The 24,100-nt window shown below is 38.7% G+C and overlaps 1 protein-coding gene across 1 annotated transcript in view; it reads right to left on the bottom strand.

The window, feature by feature from the left end:
* ipo11 (importin 11) overlaps positions 1 to 24,100 on the bottom strand; it is a 115,413-nt gene that overhangs the window by 10,946 nt on the left and 80,367 nt on the right. The window contains exons 28-29 of the mRNA XM_034118473.1: positions 20,792 to 20,887; positions 16,888 to 16,972 (exon numbers count right to left, since the gene is read on the bottom strand). Of these exons, the coding sequence (XP_033974364.1) occupies positions 16,888 to 16,972; positions 20,792 to 20,887 (181 nt within the window). The remainder of the gene's footprint in view (positions 1 to 16,887; positions 16,973 to 20,791; positions 20,888 to 24,100) is intronic.

The raw sequence follows: 24,100 nt of genomic DNA, 5'->3' as shown, positions 1-24,100 counted from the left end.
GGTCTCAGGCTCGAAAATGACATTCCCAGAACAAATGACCATATCTTCCCTTCTAAAAGGGTTAAATTAATAATCTTTAGTAATAAGTAAGTAATGATAAACCTGTGAGTTGGATGTAGATAAGTCAGAATCAATATAGATGTTTTTTATTTTAAAGAAAATTCAGATTTTACATAGTAAAAAACTGTAAATTATAGTGTCCGTCCAAATATTATTTTTTACTTATAGTGAAAACTACCCTTGGATGATGGTAAGGTAGACTAAAAGCTTTAGGAATCCAAATTACAACATATAATAAGTACCCTGTATCAAGATTGATGCAAAACAAGTGACATTTGACCTTTTTAGAGATTTAGCAAAAAGAAACCACTTCTGGGGTCATTTGGGTGGATTTTCCATATCTCTGGCCCCCCTTGCTCGATTGTGATGGTTGACACCTCTTTCTGACCGTTAGAGCCAATAGAATCGAAGGGGGAGTCCCCCACACACACTCATTGTGAAAAGAAAAGGTGGGGGCTTCGCGCATGCAGTTTTGCATTAGAGCGAACCTATCTTTAGCTCTGACATCTGGAAACGGAAAAGCTTATGCTTATGGATTATCAGAAATCATTTCAAAGGGACACAGACACATTGGATTAACCTATGGATTAACTTCAGCAGCGTTTTTATCGTTTTAATGCTATTGAAGACCACTTTGGAGAGACTACAGAGCCAAGGTAAAATGTTAGCATTTTTAGCTACCTAGCGTCACCTGTTTTGATGTCCGTTTTTGCTTATAACGTCGCAAATTCGTATAATTCAGTGATAATGAGGGTACCCATCGAGTCTGTGTCACCTCACGATGTGAATTTATGTCATGAATGCGGAGAAGAGATAAATAATAAGGTTTTGTGAGTGATCTTCGGTGCAGTAATTTGTTAGCATTTTTCGCTCGTTGCTAATTCAGAGGCTCAGTGTTAGCATTGTGGGTTTTCTTTTGAAAAAAAAATTAAAATGATCAGTTAGATGAGTTTCTTCCCGTTACATGGATATAAAACATTCATAGTTTATTATATGAACATGCCCTCAGACACTGTTTCCTGCAAGATGTTGCGGCAGTGCCCCGGTACCGGGGTCTCTCGGGCTAAATAAAGGTTAAATAAAGACATAAAACATGTTTTTCTATTTAATCACAAAATAGTATTGAATGTTTAATCATTGAGAGATATTGTAGTGCAAATACTGTTGAGTAACAATCATTACAAACTATGTAACCGTGAAGGAGGTCAGATACATTTTAATTATTTATAAATCAGCGTTGGCAGATATACCCATATAAAAGTGTCACCAAATATATTTCATTAGTTTTCATTTCTATCTATCATAGGCCAAGTAATTGAAAATAATAATAATTGATGTGTGTTTATGTAGTGACACTTGTTAACCTGCCAGACTTTTCCTGACGTAAATCGTTCTGTTTGCTGAGCTGTAGTTATCACGTTTAACCGTGATTAGAACAGCTGTTGGAGAGCAATGAGCCCAGTGGTGCAGAGAGTATTTAATAATCTCCACACCTGCTGGTCTGATCGCCTTCCCCCAGCCATTTTAGCCCGTTGCGCTTCTGCACAAACATGAAGTGAAATACAGTCAAATGAGTGGATATGCTCACGGACACACCTTGTGCTTGACATTAAGATTCAAATTGTAACTGTATAAATGCCCTTTTCTAATGTACTCACATGTGCTTAAATAGTGTATACATAGCCCTAATAATAAGCTGCACTGTCAAAAAAAATTAGGAATATGAAGTCAGGTACTTTCTGCAAAATGATTATAATCAGGGAGAGAGATGGATCAACTATTCAAACACACAAGCATCCTGAAAAAGTCATTAAAAAGGATCAGGTGGAAGCATGAGAGAAACAAGAACAGAAAAAGACATTGCCTTAACAGGCCCCCCCCCTCCCCAAACAGAGAAAAACACACATCTCTCTCTCCCTTTCCTTTTCTGAGGTTCCATAAGTTCATGGTCTTTTGACTTCAAGGGAAAATTAGAAGGTAATTGCAGTAATTTCCTCACTAAACGAGGAAGTACAAATGATGAAACCCTAATCAGCAATGTACAAGAGGGCGTACATATACAAGCCCCTTAGCAGTTTGCCGTATGGATGCATATTACCAACACATACCATAAAGTGTTGGAGAGTGAGCATGCACATAAAGGCTCACAGGCTCTTATAAAAATAAATGTGGAAACCAGAAGAGCTGTAAATCCGGATAGAGCAAGGTACCTTCGATAACCGAGAAATGATGTAGAAAAGATAGTAGTGAGGGAGGCCATCAAAACATCTTAGAAAGCTGTGCCTAACACGCATGCATTCAAAGTGGAAGAAGTCACTATGAGCTGTTTAGATGAACATTTAGAGTTGTAATCATAATCCAAATCTACAGAGACACACCATGTTCACGTGGAGCTTGGTGGAGGCAGCATCGTGCTGTGGGGTTACCTCTTAGGAAATCTTGCGATGGTAAACACGAGCAAAACATCACAAAGATACAAAGTAGGGATGTAATAAAATGACATGGCACAACATTATAAATGATTTGTGTCAACAAACAGTAATTGCTCAGCCTTATTTTCCGAAGCACGACTTTTTTTCAGAACCTCTTCTGTGTGCTTCACAACAAGTCATAATAACCATGGATTTCCACACAAGTTGACACAATTAACTAAAGAAGACATTTCTTTGCCTCAATTTGAGGTGCTTAAGAATGGATTTGCTTGTGTTTGTCTCTTTTATATCTGTTCATTTACAATTTCAGTCCTTATCCCAGTAAAATTCAACAAAACAGCAACTTTTATCGTAATTGCTTTGTGAATAAAGCTTGCTGTTCAGCTTACATTTGAGGAAATGTTATAAATGCTAAATGGATATGCAAAACTACAGAAACAAACAAAGCATGGTTAATATACATACTATTAAGAAAAATCCATTGAGAAATGGACTGTCAAACTACACTAACATATATTTTATATTCTATCTATTTGTATAACATTTCTAAATGTGCACCAGTGTATATACTGTAGATTAATTATGTCAACATTAGTAAAAACATTTTTCTTGGACTCCTCAGATCCACCATCTTTAGAACTTGCTTGTTGTACCCAGCAAATCTTTCTAAATCAAATCAAATAGAAAAAAGGTTGAGGATGTGCTACAATGTAGGATGACCTTGGTTGTCCGTAATAAATAAAGGCTTATAAAAACGTTTGGCAATTTGAAAACAGTTTTACTTGTCAATTCAAACCTTAACAGTGTTCTGGGGGAATTGGACCGATTGGCCTTGACTTGGAGGAACTGGAACAGGGGCTGTGTGCGACAAGCTGGGTCACACTGTGATATACAACATCCTGTCGGAAATCTGCTGTGCCATCTGGCATACAATGAAAGACCAAATTTATGTAGAAAACTCAGGAATGGGAAGATGCAGTCAGCTACTTTTGCAGTTTGGAACTTTCTTTTAAAGACATGCATGGTTACAATAAGGGAATGCACAGAAATAGAAAGCACTCAGATGGAGGAAGAGCATCCTAACTACAAAGAAACATCTTACATTTCTTGCAACAACTATCTTGGTAAAAAATGATCGGTTATTCTGTTTTTATAGCCAGAAAAAAATAACATTAAATGTATGACTTTATTTAGAATATTTAGAGGTATAGGAAATAAACGTGTTATGACTTTGTCACACTACAGAAAAATGTATAACCACCCTGTGATTTTCCATTGTGAGACTTTCAAATATTATTAATAAATGGATCAAATTCAGATAGAGACTAAGGTCATTTCGGGGGGTTGTGATGCAACAACAAATGTATTCACTTTCTCACAGCCATAGGGATTTGCTATTGGGGCCGATGACATTAGCTCAAGTTAGTGAGCCCAGCAGTCTTTCATGTGTATAGCTGGTAAAGAGACAGAGAGCGGCAAAGCATGTAAAGAGGTTATAGATGTATCAGTCCTTCAACCAAACAATATGTTCTGTTCTTACAGGGACACCAGAAGGGTTTAGGGCTGAAATGATTCCTCAAGGAATAGATTAGTATAACGATTTGTTTAAATAATACCAAATTCAAATATTTTTGATGGATGCAGCCACAGTATGGTTTTATGTTGGATTTATATTTGCATTTTGAGAAACTTAAAACTATCAAAAAAAGAAACAAAAACATATTATCATTGTATTAATATTTAAACAGCGAGACAGAGTAGATTCATGCAGATCAAGAATTAAGTTTAATATTCAAGTGGCACTATCAAACCAATTACCTTCCTTTGACGAGACCAATGAGATATCTTCTTTGTTATTCTGCCAGCTCATTTCCCAAGGAGAATATTATCGCATTTGTAGTGATATATAAATGAGCTTAGTTAACATTACTTAATGATAACTCCATCTGCAGCTGACTATATTTTGGTCCAACAGTTCTTAACAACAGTTATTCAAAGTCCATGTTTTGGAAGAAAATAAACAGCTATTCATACTTTCCCCCACAAGGTCAGAAATACATTATGGATTCTACAAGGCAGGTACTTCATATCAGATAGAGAATGTGTGCAAGTCTCATAGGCCTTTAAATACAAAAAAACAAGAAATAAGACTGCTTTTATGCATGACAATCTGAAGAGGAAATAACATAAAAAAGATAGGACTGAGGATGTTGTTCCTTTCAAATCAATCAATTTTTTTGGTCGAGCCAAAGTGCTGTACATACAATAAAAATACCCTACCTTTGACTTCTGGAAGGTATCTTTTTATTCAGTGAGGAGAACTAGCACTCAAATAAACTGCTGCCATGATAATGATGTAATTATATCAATTACATGTAGAGACTCAAGAGAGCCACTTCGTCAGGGTAACTTATTTTTATTATGTAATATCATGACACATTTAAGTTTGCGCTTGGTAGTTTTGATTTTGGTAGTACTATTCCCAACACTCAACTGAAGAATTCAATGTTAACTACAGTGTAACATGTTATAATGGTTGCCTACAAACTAGAGAAGATCATCTTCTACATTGTGCTAAACACCTCACACCGTGGGGCATTCTGTTTTATCAGCATCTGTTTTGTAAATGCCAGATAAAATATTTATATAAATGGGACAGTTTATTTGTCAATCACCCATGATGCAGGAAGGTTTGGCAAACAGCATCAAGAAAACATTGCATGATTTAATAACTCTCCAGACAATACTGTTGCTGCCAGCAATATGACGGGCTGATGTACTACAGATCAAGATTAGCTATCAATCCAGGGTTTCCCACACATAGACTATACTTGGGCGGGCCGCCCAGGTATATTAACGGCCGCCCAAGTATATATATATTTTTCGTCCGCCATCACGACGCCTTCTGCGATTGATTTACTTGTGGACAATGATCCCTCGCTCTACGCCTCCTGTACCCATCGGGAGGACCGGGGGGTTTCCCGATGGCCTGGCCTGTTAAGTGGCCTGCCTCACACAGGGTGACTGGCTGTCTACATGATGTGGGTCTGCCTCACACAGGGTGACTGGCTGTCTACATGATGTGGCCTGCCGACATGGCCACTGTCATACAGATCATAAATCAAAGCCCTCGATTGGTCTCTGTGTGTCATTCAAGCTCGGGATAACCTCAGCTCAGGTGAGGTAAAGGACTCTCTGAGTGTTTAGATAGTTAACTTAGTCTAAGTTCTCAGTGGGTCTCAAACGGTTTGGTCACCATTTATGTAAACACATATTTCCATTTGAGGGGGTAGTGATTAGTAAAATATGCATGAATAAAAAATGTCATATTGGACATGGTATGTTATTGGTTATGGCCATGATTTTATGATTATTGAAATGTATACAGTTCTGTTTCATATAGGTGTTCCCATAGATCTAGTCTCTTTATTTGCCCCTCAAAGTGCACCAGATTGATGCATTTAACTCCAAAATAAAATAACAAATCTTACCGGGGGAGCATGCCCCTAGAGGATTTGAGGTCCACCCCCACTTAAAATCACATGGATAGGTTCCTAAATACATTTACCATATTTTTTTTAAATAGTAACCCATGTCGATATGATTATTTGTGGGTAGTAGATTTAAACTATAGGGCTATTACTATGGGCCCTGCCTGTACTTGTTCGCTCTGCCATGGCGTGAAGGGTCTGCTAACAAGCGACCAACAGAAAAGTTAATGTTAATGTTGTTGCACATCACAAAGGCATGTCACCTCTAACCCCCACCCCCCCCCCCTTTACCACCACCCCCCCAAGTATATTTCAGATCTGTGGGAAACACTGCAATCAATTAAAAATTAACATTCATTTGAATAATTATTCAAAAAAGTAAGTGTTTATTAATTGTAAAACAAGCTGAGGGATATGATTAATAAACAAACACTAGCACACATTCAAAACCAACAGTAATAAGCCACACAGACTGAATAAGCTTCATATTAGTAATTAGGATGTATTAACATCAATTTAACAACTCACAATTGTCAGACCAAAGATCAGTTATTCTCATTACTTAAATCAGGTTCAATAACTCCCATTTAATAAAAGTGAAAATACCGAGTACACTTTAAGCTGCATCGTCATCTAATCTGCAACATTGACACAAATACAGGCAGACATATAACAGGTAAAATAATTCTAGCATTCCCTGAAGTGTATTGGATTTTAATATATTCAACAGCAGGCCAGGAGGCAGTTTTGTTCAGGGTCTCATTTATAATAAAATAGTGTAGGATCCACACTCAATATTTGTGTGGATACAAATTAGGAAATGTAAATAAGCAAAAAATGATGTTGAATTATTAAACCATGCTATGCATGCCGGTGCACAATTCCTTTTATTAATCCCATTTCAACCTTGAAGTGCCACAGAGCCTAAAGTCTGGTACTTTCACTGTATACTTGTTTTCAGTGTGTTTTTGTTTACTGTATAGACAACGTGTGGTTTAAATGTATATATTACAGGTTTGTTTTTAAAAAAAAAACATAACTTGTACGTGCACCGGCTACTTTGCTGCTTGACATTTTAACATTTTAAAATGTCAGCTGTTAAAGAGCTGGAATACACTGCATCTAGAAGCCCAGATTATTCCCAGGGACATTTATTTTTTAATTACATCCACAATTATGCAATAAAAAAAATGTTAACATTTTTGAACACTGTATTTAGTAAATTACACCCATCCCTCTAGAGCAGAATCTAATATTTTTCCACTCACAGAGATATACAAATGTAGCACAAGGCCAGCCTCACAGTTTTATTACTGAAACACAGGCTCGAGGCCCTTCAAAGTCCATTTATGTATCATGGTTTCCCCCGAGTAATCCTACTAGCATTGAAAAAGTATACAGAACACACTACCTTCCTGGTAAAAATGGCTGTTAAGCTCAGAAGTGACAGAGATGGAAACTAATTTTGATAGCTGGGCGTACTGTAGGCAGCACAAAGGAGAATCTTTATATTGTGTGCTGCAAAATAACCCTATCAGAGAGGTCTGTTATTCAACAAAACCAAATTATGTTGACACTGATGGTCTGCTTGAGACTAGCAGCAATAATAAATATAAAAAACGGCAAGTCTTCATTACTAAAGCTTTGTGTGGCCCAGAGTGAATTGATAGCACACTGAAACTCATTTCCTATAAATATATACCTCCATTGGACCTCTGGAGACGATGAAATTGTTCATTAAAATTAAATAATACAAAAACGTTGAATGACAAACAATTCCAGGACTAATTGGTACTTTATCAAAGCTTCACAAAGCATTTTCAGTTCTCTCACTCAACTGCAGCCACAGGGTAATAATAATAAGATATCATTTTCTATCATTTCCTTTCTTAAACATCAAAGCATCTGCATTTAATGGAATGGTCATTTAGGGGAACTAAATCAGTCTTTTTGCTAATCTACACAAAATAATGAAAATGAAGTGGAAATTTCATGACTAATTAATAAGTGCTGGAAAATGTTTTCTATTCACTCTGAGCAATAACAGCCATAGGGAAACAATGTAAGAGGTTTCATTCTTTATCTTCCTCTTCTCAAATGTCAAAGCCCGCACGTGTAATGGGATCCTTTCATAGCCCCAATCCATCAGTTACCGTTTGACTGGAGGAGCTCCTCTGATTGGAGTTTTAACTTAAGCCCCATTTTGATTACTGAGAGAGGATGGTGAATATTTACCATGCTCCATACTTAGCAGTTCAGAATCGTATCAAAACTGTGTTAAATTTATTGGGAAAAAATAGTTAAATATGCTGTAGGGTTTTTACTTTCACAAAATGATTTATTAAGAAAAACACAAGTTTAATATTTTTTTATTCTATGTGTTGAGTATGACTTTTTACCATTAGATGGACACACGTGGGCACAACCAAAACCCCTAATGTACCATAGTGCAGTCATTTATTTTTCATTTTAGACAGACTCCCTTTTAATGCACTTGTTTTACATTCAACATTAACCTTGTCGAAATGGCAATAAACGTTATTAATTTAGATAGAAGTAAGCTCTAGAGCAGCGGTTCCCAACCTTTTTTAACTCAGGGCCCACTTAAGAATCTAAAAAATGTTCGCGGCCCACATTCAACCATAAACAATACGGAGGCTAAATAAAGTTCAGATTGGTCAATTCAGAACATGTGACATGTTGTAAATCCAGTAGAACAGACCACTGTCAAGGACTGTAATGACCGTTGCTAAGGAGGATCAAGAAAGAGAAAGGAAAAGAAGTTAAAATAAAAATAAATCTTAATAATGAAAATGTTTCCACACAAATCATAATGTTTTGCAAATTATTTGGCAGCCCACTTGCAATGCCGTCGCGGACCACTAGGGGGCCGCGGCCCACAGCTTGGGAACAAGCCCCCAGGAAGTGCGCCGGACTCTGTGCCCAATATTCGTTGTGTCCAAACGGCTGTACTGCAACTTCCGTATCAGTCCGTGACGTCAGCCGGCCCAAAAATACTTTTTCCCATTGACTAACATTGGGAAAGAGACGTCTGTAAATCGGTGGATCATTTTTTTTTAATAAACTACCCAGTATGAACTATTTTATAGCCTTTATTAGAATCATTCGGTTCTTAAAGTTGTAAAATGCACTAAAAGCCGAATCTAGATTTATTTTCTCTCTCCATTCATTCTAGTGAGCCGAGAGTGGGAGCTCGGGGGGCGGGGCTTAAGGGGCAACTCAACTGCGCATGCTCTATGAGCGCACATACGGGTACTTCTGCTCTGACAGCCAGGCATGACGGGTAATCTGTGACGTTTCACTCTCTCAAAAGTTGGGCCATTTTGCCTTCATGCGCCAATGAGCAGCTCTCATAGGAAAGAACGAGACCCCGCCTCCGACGCTGTATCCAGTTCTTATTATACATCCATGGTTGGGAACTGCTAGTCTAGAGCAGTGGTTCTCAACTGGTTAGGCCTCGGGACCCACTTTTTACTTGGTCAATACATCGTGACCCAACATTTTGAAGCACTCAAATCTATTCAACAAAAAATCGTGCTGTAATATATACGCTTTTCAGAATACAATATTAATAAAAGTGAAGTACAGTGCATATATCCCTTCACAGAACTAAAGTATGCTTTTAAAAAAGGTTTAATGAGATGATGGAATCAAAGCTGAACTATATAAAAAGGCACACATGCTGAAAACCCAACCCCAGCAGGGGGGTCTGTGGGGATTCTCCCCCAGGAGATTTTTAGAAATACTAACATAAACTACGCATTCTGGTACACTCTGAGAAGAAAATAAATAAATCTATTACTACCCGACATATTAATAATATTTTATGCCATTGTTTGTTTTTCACTTAGTTCTGACAGCTTGCTGAGAGAAGAGAAAAGAGGAGATTGTGTGTGACTTACTTTAAATTGTGGGTAAGGGTAGATAGCTCCCATTGTTCTGTGACCTGTCAATCATCAAACCGGGGGTCATATTTCATTACGTGTTCATTTTTATCTGAAGTTGTACCCATGGATGTATAAAGAATAGTTCTACCTCAGTTATTCTCCGTGGGGACTTCCGGCGTTAGAAAATCGGTCCTTCAAAATAAAAGTTTGCATTTTTTCTAAAAAAAAAAAAAAAAAAATTCAATTTTTTTTTTCAACTTTTTTTTCTTCACTCACACATCCGCGACCCACTTGAAACGGGTCCGCGACCCACTTTTGGGTCGCGACCCACCAGTTGAGAACTACTGGTCTAGAGTAACCTTGGTTTTCTTTATGCATTTAATTCAACACATGTACTGTCTATAACAAATTCATGGCATGACAAAATTGCTACCAAATCACACACAAACTTCTGCAACCGGTTTGTCTAAGGAGTTATAATTCTGAACTACAATCAACTTCTGCTGCTCCCAGAATGACTGAATGTTCAATGTATACATTTTTCACTCAAAATTGGCATAATCATCTTTAAATCTAAAATACAAATGATCTAACTCTGAGCATAATGTTTATTATTCTATCATATGTGCCCGCCATTAGCAATACCAACAGCAGGAAGAAGGACTCCTAAAATCGAACTCATTAGCCTAATTGTCTGGAACAAAAAAACTCATCAGTTACACATCCTGAGCACATGCTATAAATGACTAAACCAAGCATTCTGTTCAAATAAATCGAAACTACATTAAACAATAAACAGAGTAATGAGGCTTTTAAAATGGGAGTATGTAATTGGTCTGCACCTGGGTGCCTCCAATATATATATATATATATATAAAGCAATAAGAAGTAATGTGTCTGATAATGTGTCGGCACAAAGCCTAATGTCAAGACGGGACACTAGAGAGGGTAAGAGGAAACATATTTGTAACAACATGGTGTTGAGTTTTTTCTTTTAAATGTTCTTCAGTACTTTGTGCATCACAGTTTCAATTTCATACAGATTGGAACCAGAAGTTTTGAAAGACAATTTCTACAAAACAAAACCCTAACCATATCTGCATTGCTGCAGCACTGCAGATATTACAATTTTGTATTTAATCGTTTATTTGAACCGGGACAATGCACATAGATGAACACTTTAAACAAAATAATGCTTTCAAATGTAAATGAGCCGGATTTTAGCTTTGAGCTCATTTCCATCCGTAGTCAACATTTATGAACATGACAGTTATATACATGGCAAAAATAAATACCTGATATGCAGAAAGAGCATGAGCAGCATACAAGAATTTACCACATGGCAGTATAATGTAGCAGCTACAATATATAAAGTGCAATAGGAATAGGAATGAGGGACACATAAATGCTTTTTTCAAAAATCCCTATCAGAAGAGACCTGCATTCAACCTTGCGCATTAGTAGCGTAAACCATGAGACAGCAAAAAAACAGAAATTAAGGTCCATATCTGGCCTCCATCAATATTCAGTGATCCATCCAAGCAACCAGTCCCTCATTATAACCATGAGTTGTGTGGAATAGTGCACCTTTGTCTCTTGTTTTCATGTTGGAGTCTAATCAGTCATTGCCCTACTCCCAGCATATTAAGCTGTGCCTGTACGTTAGTGTGTAGTCGGAAAAAAAGAATAGGCTTGAATGTGTGTGTGCCACCAAAGCACCACAGAGGGAGCCCATGTCATTAGTACCTACTGGTCTTTGATGTTGGCTTTCCCTCTTCTTGTTTGATGGTGCTGGCCTTATATATGGAGCACAAGAATCAAATGATGTATTATGTACCAAGGCCACAACACAGCATCAGTTAGTGAAGTGTAGTTGCCTGGAACACTCAGATCAAAGAAAGGGGCCCCTTACAAATCCCTGACAAGATAGAGTGGAGCAGTCAACAGCTTCCAAAACACAAAACAAACTCTAGCTTCATGCTCAGAAAAACACAGCAAATTAATTCAGGGGCTAATCAGGAGACAGCAGCAGTGTTGGTGAGACTGCCTGGACCATAAATCTTAGAGCTGCACCCATGAAGACGCCCACTGAATCGCTTGATCGATCGAGAGGAATGCTGAGCCATTCAGGACATCTTAAGGTAAGCTAAACCCACATGTTCCCACTTTACTATGTTAATCAAATATTAAACTGTACGTGTGATGTTATCATAAAAAAAACATTTCCATCAGATTTAAGTCATCAATAATGCATGAGTTTTAGCTAAGAATCTTTTTTCTTTTTTAAACAAATTTGGACCAAATATATCAAAACAGCTTTCATTATCTTCTACTATCTTTTTAAACAATATAATGTTTATTGCAATTCTAAATAACAATAAAATAACGTCATATTAAGCTAAAATATTGTACGAATTACCAAAGGGTATTGTCCCTGCTTGCTTGTCAGGGTTAAAAGCGAGCAGGGACAATAGTAGGAGGTGGAGTTAAAACACTGCAGACCTCTGATTGGCTTGAGATAATTGTCATTAGTCCTGAACAATTGATCTCTGCAGTGCCTGATCAGGATGCTTGATGGGTTTCAAAGTGAATCCACGCATGTTTCTGTGGTAGTAGAGCTATAGTCTGCGGTTCCCAACCTTTGGGCCGCAGCCCCCTAGTGGGCCGTGAAGGCAGTGTAAGTGGGCCGTCAAATAATTTGCAAAACATTATGAATTGTGAGGAAACATTTCATTATTAAGATTTTCTTTAAATTTGACCCTCCTTTCCTTTCTCTTTCTTGATCCTCCTTAGCAACGGTCATTACAGTCCTTGACATCGGTCTGTACTACTGGATTAACAACGTGTCCATCTTGTTTATGGTTGAATTTGGCCCGCGAACATTTTTTAGATTCTTAAGTGGGCCCCGAGTTGAAAAAGGTTGGGAACCGCTGGTCTACGCCAATGCCCTCTACTGCTTTGGAAAGTTCTGACAGGACCGAAAAACATAGAACCATCTTAATGTAAAGGGCGTAGGACCTTTTTGCCCACTCTGGGCAACTGTATCATAAATAGGTACGGATCGTAAGCATCTACTACGGCTTAGCAAAGTAACAATCGAAAGGCCAGCCAGACGAACTGGGTTTTTGTTGTTTGCACTGCTCTCCCTCAGGTCCTTAGCCACGGCATGCTTAAGGTAGTTTGGTGAGGGCGGGCCAGATAATCAGAAATTAGACACAGACCTTTCTTAACTTGATACTGCTTATAATGCTATTTAATATTCTCTTCATTTTACTTTTAGGTGTCACAAACAACACCTTTTAGGCAGTAAAGTGGATTAAAATATTAATCACAAAGGTAAATTGCTAATTTTCTTTCTGCCTTTACAGCTTTCAAACCAATTAGTTTCTGACTTAGTTAAAGACTTTGAATCTATTTGATTTCTGACTACAAAGTACATACTGTACATATACAACAACTTTAAACGTTGGAAGTTACAAACTTTAAAAAGTGTTGACCTAGAGACAGCCATGTTAATGTGAATAGGTTTAACCCAGGGGTCTCCAACCTTTTTTAGGATGAGAGCTACTTTCAAAAAATAAAACAAGTCGTGAGCTACTTTTACTCCTCTTTTTTAGTTTTGAATCGGTATGCTGTCGGTAAAAGGCCGTCGGCTAAAGAAATCACTCTGATTGGCTGTTCAGCTAGCGAATCAGTGCATGAGAAGCGAAACGGAAGCGAAACGGAAGTGAGGGACCCAAACAAACGATTAAGAAGGCAAATCTGAGATTTCATTTAACTCCAGCTCTCGACATAGGTTCGGGAAAGCCCCATGAGCTTCTCGCTGTAGAGTGAAAATGGAACGCACACGCTATTTGTTGTTTGTTTATATCACGCAGTCTGTTCTTCTTCTCTCGGTTATCACGCAGTCTGTGGCCGTTTCTCAATCGCGAGGATATTGGCTTCCAAGCCAATATTTCAAGGATGCTACGTCATCAAGTGGCGCAGCAGGACCGTTCCAATCTCCAGCATACTTGGAATTCCACCGAGGCCGCGTCCTTGGTTTGGGGGAAATGTCGAGGCTGCACATGGGTAGACTTCGCGTCCTTAAAATCCCCACAATGCTTTGCGCACGGACCAATTTCCCCAAATCTGTGGCGGAAAATGTAAGGCGGGGCCTGCACACTTGCTAGCCTGTTCCACTCTTCGTTTTCCGAATGCCAGGAAGGATTCTTGCCTAGCTTCTGAAGGAAGTGACTCGGAAGACATGTGCTACCAAGCAAGCGTACTCGCGATTGAGAAACACCCTCCCTTCCGGTTGTTGCCTCTTTTGAATGACGAATACACACTACCGCCGCCTGCTGGTAAGGAGTTATTGCCACTCACGCATGCGCAGTTCGTACGTGCTACTTGGCCGTCGGCTGAAGTCTTTGCGGTGTGTTCCAGTGCGACTGTTGGAGACGTGAGGCGACACAACTGTCGGGTCCGTTGGGACGTGTTCTTTGGTGTCAGATTGGTGTGTAGGGGCCTTAAGAGAGAATGATCTGGAACTGGTAGAGAAAAGCCAGATTACGTAATAACCACCAGTGAGGAAAAATTCCAGGAGGTCGAACTGGATAAACAAAGGGGACCACCTAAAGACCTAATACAAAGGTATTCTATAAAAACTGTAAATTATAGTAACAAAGAAGGGACGGCACTATTGGATTTGTGATCCAAGCAATTTTTCCTTTTTCCCTGTATTCACTCTCTTCATCTTTTATGTAAGATTGCAGCTGCCCGCAAGCAAGCAACACAATCTAATTCAACAAGACAAACCAGCACAATCATACGAATATCACCTGCAGGCAGAGAAACTGTGATGAGACTGCTTGACAAGGGGAGGCGTGAGGAAGTGAGATAAGGACAAATGAGGGGGAAAAGAAGGGGTGGGATATAACAGAAAGTGAAATTAAAGTGCCAGAATGGATCAAGTCTTTTAATAAAAGGACGTGTGTGTACTTAGTTAGAATGTTCAGTTTTATTTTGTGTCTCTGCCACTTTTTACAACTTACCAGATTTATTTGAGGAAACCATAAAGATTTTGTCTAATATGCTATGCAAATACAGAGCTGTAGAGAAGGATACCTTAGAAAATAACATGGCTGCCGATCATATCATCTCAATCAGCAGATGCCGCTTGTCTATTTGTTTATGTCAATTCCAAAACCTCTTCCTTAAATGCTGTTTTTCAGATGATGTAATGCTATTTACAAGTTGAAAACTTGCAATAACAATTACTTGAACACAAATGTGGCATATTATTCTTCGATCCTCTGTATGATATTTGTTCAACCCCTCAAAGACACTAATGTTCATACAATTACAGAAAGCAAATAAGTAAGAGTGCAAACAAATATTCATATGCACTGAATGAATAGGGAACATAGTAGGGTTAAGTCAGGGGATTTGGGACTTGCCTGGAAAAGGAGAAGCAGGTGAGTCAAGTCTCTATTCTATTCATGCTTTGACCTGTGTTGTGCATAAAGGTGAGCCCAACTTTATCTATTTGGCATTGCTTCACTCTCTTACTTGCTCATGCTTCTTTTTCCCCAGACAGGGGACATTTCACGTCCACATTTCCAGTTTTCATAGCCAGCCTTTCCTCCTTTACCTGCTGCATGACTGGCAATGCAGCAGACCCCAACAACTAACCTAACAGATGGTGGACTTACATGGCAGCTTCTGATAAAAGTTGGCTGATCAAAGTTGGCTGATCAAAGTAGCGTGCCCCTGAGTGTGAATACTCTTTGAATATAATTAGGCAATGTAGATGTGACTGCTTTAAATATTATCACAACGCACTGCAATGTTTGATTCCTCAGACAAGTGCATTGTTGTTTGAATATATTAATCAAAGTGATGCATTGATGCACAAAAGAGCTAGTTAGAGGTTATTACTATTGGGAGAATGTGCTAGAACTAAAAATATACTGTCTCTCACAAACTCTCTTAGACTGGCAGAAACATACACATTTAAAACACAGATATGCTTTTACACGGATATTCACACACTGCCAAGAAGAGAAGCAACACAATAAAAATAAAAATGGAGAAAATAAATGTTCCAAATTGTCTTCCACCTCCAAACTGAAAACTGTCTCACATCGGCACACCCTTGACACTCACACATGCATTCATGCCTGTCCCCAAGCACACACACCCACACGGGTTAAGAAGCAGAGCGAGGCGCGACTTTAAATCTCCTCTGCTCTATTCCCTGGAGCGAAAAGTCAGGGTCTGCGCTGAGGTGATAAATGCACTGGGATCCCGCCCAGCAACTACACACATACTCACACACAGTGCTATAAGTCACACAAAGTCAATCTTCAAAATAAATGCATATGTATTTCTTCATTAAAACACAAGCAAAATTACATTGTATATAAATGAATAAACACCAACATCATAATTAAATAATATGTTTTACAATGTGAAGTAGTGTTACAATTGCTGAGCTTCCACAGTGTGACGTAGAGCAGCAGAGGAATGCATCCTCATACATAAATGCACCATTGTCCTGATAATTGGTATACACCTGTGCTTACTTTAAGTGACTAGAAGCGTACTGCAGGCTATTATTACACATGCAAGCATCCAAGAGGATGTACTGGTTTGCATGATGAAAAGCAGCTGTAGCAGCTTTTGAAGCTGAGAGGTGGCTCTAAAACTGTTGACTGACTGTGAATGAAGTGACCACCTTTTTCTGTGCTTACTGGAGAAGTACATATTTACTGGTCTCTAAATCATGGGGCTAAGTTTAGTTAAATTATTTTATATTGTTTTATGAAAGCCAGTGTAGTATAAAAGGTACCACAGGGAGAGAGGACTATCAGAGGACAGGGACGTTATGTTCAGCAGCATTACAAGTAACACAAAAATATTGGAGCTATTCATCTAAACATTTCATATTACAATTAGAACAATACAAAAGGCTTTATCTACCACTGTATAATAGTGTGCTAGTATTTCACTGACCAGTTTCTTCCTCTTGTCCTGCTCAGTTGGTGGCTCCTCATCATCACTCAGCTTGGGTTCCTCAAAATTGGTCATCAGCATGCAGCTGCAAACACAATAATATTCAACTCAATATTAATAACGACACATAAACCTGGACAGTAGGAGAACATTTCTGAACAGTGAGCATTCACTCACACAGACACACTAAAAAGGCTGAACCCTCTGGCACTGTAATGCACAGCCCTGCCTGCCTGCTATTCAGATTGGTTCATCAGCATGCAGAGAGAATCACAAGCAAAACCTTTGAGCTCAGTCCAAGTCTGCAACGTCTTTTATTTCCTTTGTCGTTTTTACTTGATCCTTATTGTGAGGAGAGATACGGTAGTGGGTCTTAAATGTCACATTTAGTGACTTTAACATGTGGCATTGCCAACTGGTGATCAAAAACTTTAACACAGTTGTTTCTAAACTCTAACTTATTCAAATGTAAACTAGGGAACAATTACACTGTGTTTTTACCCCTTCACAAATCTCATATCACTACAGCGCAAATGACCAAACAGCAGACACAGTTAAGACTCCAACAGGTAACATAGTGGAGAATTTAACAGCAACACCAGCGCACCTCAAAGGAATGCAGTGGTACCAATTATTTCCACTAGCTACAGCCCAGACTTCCAGTTTTACTCTTTTTCGTCCTATGTTCAAAAGTTTCAAAATACTTCTCCATTGTTGGCTGAGTCAACAATGACAATGGTGAGATCAGAGGACTGAGCAGAGGTTGCGCTAGACTTTTTCGCTGCCCGTCATTTTGACGGACAGGATCGCAACATTTCCGTCAAAATACATTATTACCCATCGGCCTGTACATAACTCTGCCGGGGGGGGGGGTGGAGAGCACGCTCGTGAACTGTCAGCGCCGCGTTATGCATGCCCACAGCGCCTCGCGGGAGCGCGCACAGCGTAATGCAAATACTCACAGACATTTGTTGATTTGTTCAGCAAACTTTATAATTTCCTTTTGGGCGGGCATGCATAACACGGCATAACACCGGAGCCTCGCTGCGGGGAAACTTTGGCGCTGTTCTGAGTTTGTTCTAATCTGTCAAAATGACGGACGGCTTTCAGATTTTTCCGTCATTGTTAAAAAAAATCCGTAGACGGAAAATATTCGGTTAACGCGACCTCTGGGACACAGCTTTTTCACATGGTGTAACAACCATTGCTGAAAGGAAGCATCTCAACTATTGTACAGGGGGAAGAAGTGGAGAGGGTGTACTCATACAAGTACATTGGTGTCCAAATCATCAAAAAACTAGGCTGCTCCAACACAGACTTTCTCTTCAGGAAGTACAGAGCAGATTATACTCTGCATTTATGTACAAATGACATCCTGTCTAAACATCAGTCAGGCTTCAGAAAGCAACATAGCACCATCACTGCAACAATGAAAGTGGTGAATGATATGGCGAGTATTTTAGATAATAAGCAGAGTTGTGCAGCTCTATTTGTTGACCTGTCCAAAGCGTTTGATACCGTCGATCATCGCATCTTGAAGCAGAGGCTAGTCAGTATTGGCATATCCAGCCACGCAGTGGGGTGGTTTGTGAACTACCTCTCTGAAAGGTCCCAATGTGTTCAGTTTGATGGGCTCACTTCTGAGTGGTTAAACATTACTAATGGTGTACCACAAGGTTCTGTTTTAGGTCCACTTTTATTCTCCATCTACATCAATAGTTTAGGTGAAAATGTCGATGGAGCAACCTTACATTTTTATGCGGACGATACCGTGATGTACTGTGCAGGTCCCTCCATTAAGGAGGCTGTTGTTGAATTGCAAGCTGTTTTTAACATTATTCAGACTCAGCTCTCTGAACTAAAGCTTCTTTTAAATGTTGATAAAACCAAGGTAATGCTCTTTTCAAAAGCTAAAAAGACACCAGAGCCTGTTTTAGATAACTGTACGGAGGCTCAGTCACTGGTACATTTTTATATACAAAGCCATGTTAGGGAAACTTCCATCCTATATCTGCTCCCTGATCTCACGGCGAATTGTAAGTGGCTACTGCCTGAGATCGCATGCTGTGGTTTTATTAAATGTGCCAACTGCTAGAACTGTCTTAGGGAAGATAACATTTAGATGTGCAGCTCCTCTGTCTTGGAATAGTCTGCAATTGAAATGGAAACTGAGCAATCTGTTGCCACTAAATGTTTTTAAAGCTTGGTTGGATACTACTCAATCGGATGCTGTTGGTACCTGTTCATGTGGATAGTTATGTAAATTGTAATCCCTGTAATGATGCTGTATGATGTCCTTTTTGTTGTTCTGTTGTTTTATGTTTTTATGTTTCATGTGGAATCTACTTGAGCAGGTCTCCCTTGAAAAAGAGATCAATGATCTCAATGGGATACACCTGGATAAATAAAGGTTTGAAATGAAATGAATACCTCATGAGGACACACAGATCCTTGAAATTAAAATAAAAGTTGTGTTATCTGTTAAAAAGCTTGATATGTCAAAATGTCTACTTTTAAGAATTTTGTAGTTTAACTTTTCTTTTCCAATTTTAATTACTTGGGTTTTAGTTATTTACATATTACACAGTGATCCTATGCAAAGTATGAAGCTGAATTGGTTTGCCATTCAGCATCTATTGTACAGGATTTATCCAAGACTTTCTTTGTGATTCATTATCACACAAGAACAATTCCAAACTATTTATGATAAGAGATTGATTTTGCTTTCACTAAAGATGGACACAATGACAATACCGACTGCTTTCTGTCTCAGTTGATTGCATTAACTGAGAAACAACAGTTATTAAAGTGCACCTATCATGCTATTTTTAGGCATATATTATGGGTTTCAGATATATAAAAATATATAAAAACATGTCTATGATGTGTTTTTCTCAAAATACAAACAGATCATGCATTTTAGACATCATCCCTCTATTCCAGCCCTGTTAGCGAAACGTGGATTTTGGGTCCTTAGCTTAAAAAAAAAGAGGAGGCGGAGCTAATGCCTAATCAGAATTCTACCGGAGATAAAGTTAAATTCTGCTGTGATAAAACGCCATCCTGTTCTAAACCACATCAAGGATTATTTCTGAAACAGTATGGAGCTCAAATGCTTTTTCTCTCACGGGGTCACCACAAGGTGAGTTCCTTTTTTTATTTCCTGCTTTTTAAACACATGTGCTCTCCAGTACAGGTTAGCTCTGAGTGTTAGCGATGCTTGCTAATGTAAACAAAGACCATATTACGTCCAAAACACGTCAGGCATTGTTTCTGATAGCAACTCTCTGTGGGTCCACCATCCGAAATTACGTCATATCGGCAGCAAATCTGTATCCGCTCGTTGTACCCCCGTTATTAAAAGATGTGGGTACGGAGGAAAAGAGAAAGTGTTTTATTTTCTGACGCTGCGTGAGTTCCCTGACACACCGGGGACACATATTTATGTATAAAAGACATCACAAATTGCATTTTGCATGATAGGTCCCCTTTAAAACAATTAAACACATTAGCTGCAAACTAAGAAACATTTATCCTAATCTTTCTGCTCAATCTTTTAGTTCCCACTGGAGTATTCAGGGAGTTTTCATGTACAGTAGGTTAACATCTATAAAGAAAGGAGCACAATGCTCTTAGGAAAGACAGCCAGAGGGGAGAGTGTGTCACATTCAAAGTGGGGCTGTAATGTAAGGGACTGCTTTTATTGCAACAATTTACATTCCATCTTCTTGTTTTTGATATATCAAAGCAAAAACCCAACAGCAAATCTGCAGTGTCACTGCTTCATAACAACATTTCAAACATCTTCATGTATCATGCAAGAGCTTTCTAAAACTTAAAACGTAATTCACTTGTGTGTTTAAGAATTGTTCTTGGTTTTCTCGTAAGAAACATGCATACTTACTCTTTGAAGGTGCCTGTTTCAGAATCTTCTGTCATAACATCATGCAGCGCCTCTACGGAGATGTTGATGATGCCACAGAACTTGTCCTGGATTACACTGATAAAAAGATGACACAGACTCATTAATCATCATAAGGTTAAAATGCAACAGCTGTGTGTTTGTGTGTGTTAGGTTGAGAGAGGGAGATATATAGAGGGAGAGTATAGAAGCAAATGGTCATCAAGAGCATCATGACAGCAGAGAGCAACAGTCAAGGTAAGATCCTGGCGACACTGAAAGTGACAAAGTGCCTGTAAAAAAAAACACACGGCCATCCAAGGAAAAAGGGTAGCCTATCTATGCCCTCCATCAAATCACGTCATATATATGTGTCAAGATTGATTTTGTGTGTATATATCTGCACTCACCACTGTTTGCACTGAACTGGCACAAAAAAAAAAGAGCCAAAAACCTTCATATGGGAAAAGGTTGAAAAACATTACTTTTTTGATCCCACATAAACATGTTCCCATTAATGATAACTCACACATTTTAATGGTAATTGTCTAACTGTAATCGGAGTTTATTGCCTCACTTGATGTGTGAAAAATAAAAGTAAATGAGGCCTTTACTTGCAGCCTGAGAGTCTCATTTTCATCGTAGCCACTGGAGTGATTCTTCCAGCTAAAGAACATTGAAGAGCCTTAGCTAGCTGAACCGGAGTTTTTTTTAAATATGCTCGCTCACAACACCCACATCTCATGCTTGGGGACAAGCAGCAGTAACTAATTGATGAATTATTTGAATCGTTGAAAAAATGGAAGTGTGTTTCCCATGACAATAGGAATAAAAAACAAAGAGGGCAAAGAATACAAAGAGACAAAGAGCATGTATGTGGAGTAGGGGCACTGAGGCATCAAAGGTTCTGTCAGGCTGAGTGCTTGGCTAGGTAGACCCGGGGCAATGCTTGATAAAGTCAACTGAGCATGTAGTCGGTCAAAAAAACTGAAAGTAAGTGCATGACAGATACATACCCACCCTGTACACAGAGCTGTCTCTTATTTCTCATGAATGGAAATCGCGACTGAAGTATTTACTCATATGATAAATATTGACAACACTGAAATCATGTTTCCCGGGGAAACACTCACAAGAAACACCGGCTGTTGTTATGCCTGCTGTAACGTTAAGTTACCGCTTGTAATTATGCCTTTACAAGCTTAAAAGTTTTATTTATCATCTGAATTTGGCGAAACAAGTTTAATATTCTAAAAACCATGACTTTGTTTATTTGAAATCAGATGAAAACAAACTGTCACGGACCCTGCCGTGTTATCTATGATTACTATACTATACTAAATTCATAATTTCAGTGGGAGGGAGGGGGGGCGGCGCTGAGGAACAGCAGAGTGCGGGTTGACAGGTGTCTGTGTTGACATTCCCCTTATTGTGCGTCAGCAGAGACAGGCTACAAGTGTCTTAGCTAGGTTCAAGTTAGACAACTAATGTCCGGGTTAGTGTTCATGACTTCATGTTTATGTCATCTTAATGGTTAATCTTAATGCACACACATTTTCCGTGCTTTCCAATAGTTTAAAATAGTTTTATTCCACTGTTAAATAACCTGTTCAATACAAACATGCCACTTGCTAAAATTAAATAACATTTCTGTGAACTGATATTGGTTTAGTGAGCTTATTAGAGGATGTTCCTTGAAAGATTGTAAAATGTCAATGAAGATGTCAGACTTAGTATATTTGTTAATAATTACATGCAATACATGGAATTTGTGTGTGTGTGTGTTCCAAGTGAATCTGCGGCCCCCTGGTGGCCAGTACATCAATTATGTGGCCCCCACCCCCATCCCTGATCTAGTGAGTCTTAGACTGTGCACTTTAATTATGTTGTACACACTAGCATGTGAAATAGTACTTCTCCAATCAACTCTAAATTGATATATGCAGAGTAAAGAAGAAATAAAAGTCAGAAATACAAATTATTCCAAAAGGTCATCTATAAGACATTCAGAACATTAATATAGCAACAAACACTTTTTAACTCTGTTAAAGATATAGTGGAGTAATGGTGTGCTGAGCAGAGAATGCAAAAGTCATATGGTGGTTACAGCTGAAAAAGACTTCCCAACCAAGTGCGTTGTTGCGGAACATAACGCCCACCCTCTGGTTCTACCTCTGGTTAGCACTGGTAGCCCTGTCAGTAATTTGGCTGTTTGAACTGTTAGCATTGTTAGCTACTAGCCAACGTCTCACCTGTCTCCATGTTGAGAGCCATTTGGAGGCAATATTCAATCATTACATTACATGTCACTTGTTAGAAGCTTTTTTCCAAAGCGACTTACATACTTGTCTTGCCCAAGAACACAACGACATGCTGACTGCAGTGGGGATTGAACCAGTGCTCCCCTGATCTGAAGATCTGAATATGAAATTAGTTTTGTATAAAGTCCTTTCAAGGATAATAAAGGGTTTTCTCAAAAGAGAATGGAATATGTTCCAGGTGAATTATAAAACAGTTGTTTGTTCACTAATAACATCCTTGGAGTGTGAAATATATCGCTGAACACCTCTTCTCTCAACTTTAACTTCTCAAATTGGCAGCCATAGCAACAACTGGTTCCAGGCATTGTATCAACGATCCCTTAACACACATTTAAACATGCCTGTCAATTCTAATTCTACACGGGGCCAACACTTCTCCACTGATTATTCTCTAATGGCTGACTAGTGTTAGCTGCTTCGTGCCTGCCATTCAAATCAGTGCAAGAGATACATGATCTGAAAGCTGAAGGTCTGCATGCAAAGACAAACTCGGCACAGCAATAGAGTGGTGCAGTTACAGTAGGGCTGCACGATATTGGAAAAAACTGACATTGCGATATTTTCTTCCCCTGCGATATATATTGCGATATGAAAAAATACAGGAATTGAAGAAAAGACAGTTTTCTTTGTCCGCAAACCATCCTTTCTTGAACTTTAATGCTATACAATTGGTATTTTTTTAACAATATTTAACCGGATGAAGGATTTTAGTCACGGACTTCTGGATCTTAAGTTATCAGAGCAATAAGCTGAGCTAGCTCGGTTATCCTGCTGTGATCTGATCAAGAATGGTTGTGATTGGTGGTTTGCTGTGCATGCAGAGCCTGCATGTCACTCACTCAAGTACCCCTGACATGAGAGCTGTGCAAGTTTTCCTTTTGTAGCAAGCAGTAAAATAATTGTAACATGACGTGTTTGAGTTAATTTGCCTACTAATATTGCGCGTCCTAAAAAAAAAATAAAGAAAATATTAAAGAAATATATCGCACGT

The sequence above is a fragment of the Trematomus bernacchii genome, unplaced genomic scaffold, assembly GCF_902827165.1.
Source record: "Trematomus bernacchii unplaced genomic scaffold, fTreBer1.1, whole genome shotgun sequence".
Taxonomy (NCBI): domain Eukaryota; kingdom Metazoa; phylum Chordata; class Actinopteri; order Perciformes; family Nototheniidae; genus Trematomus; species Trematomus bernacchii.
Note: the sequence above shows the minus strand (reverse complement) of the source record. Positions and strands in the feature narration are given on the sequence as shown.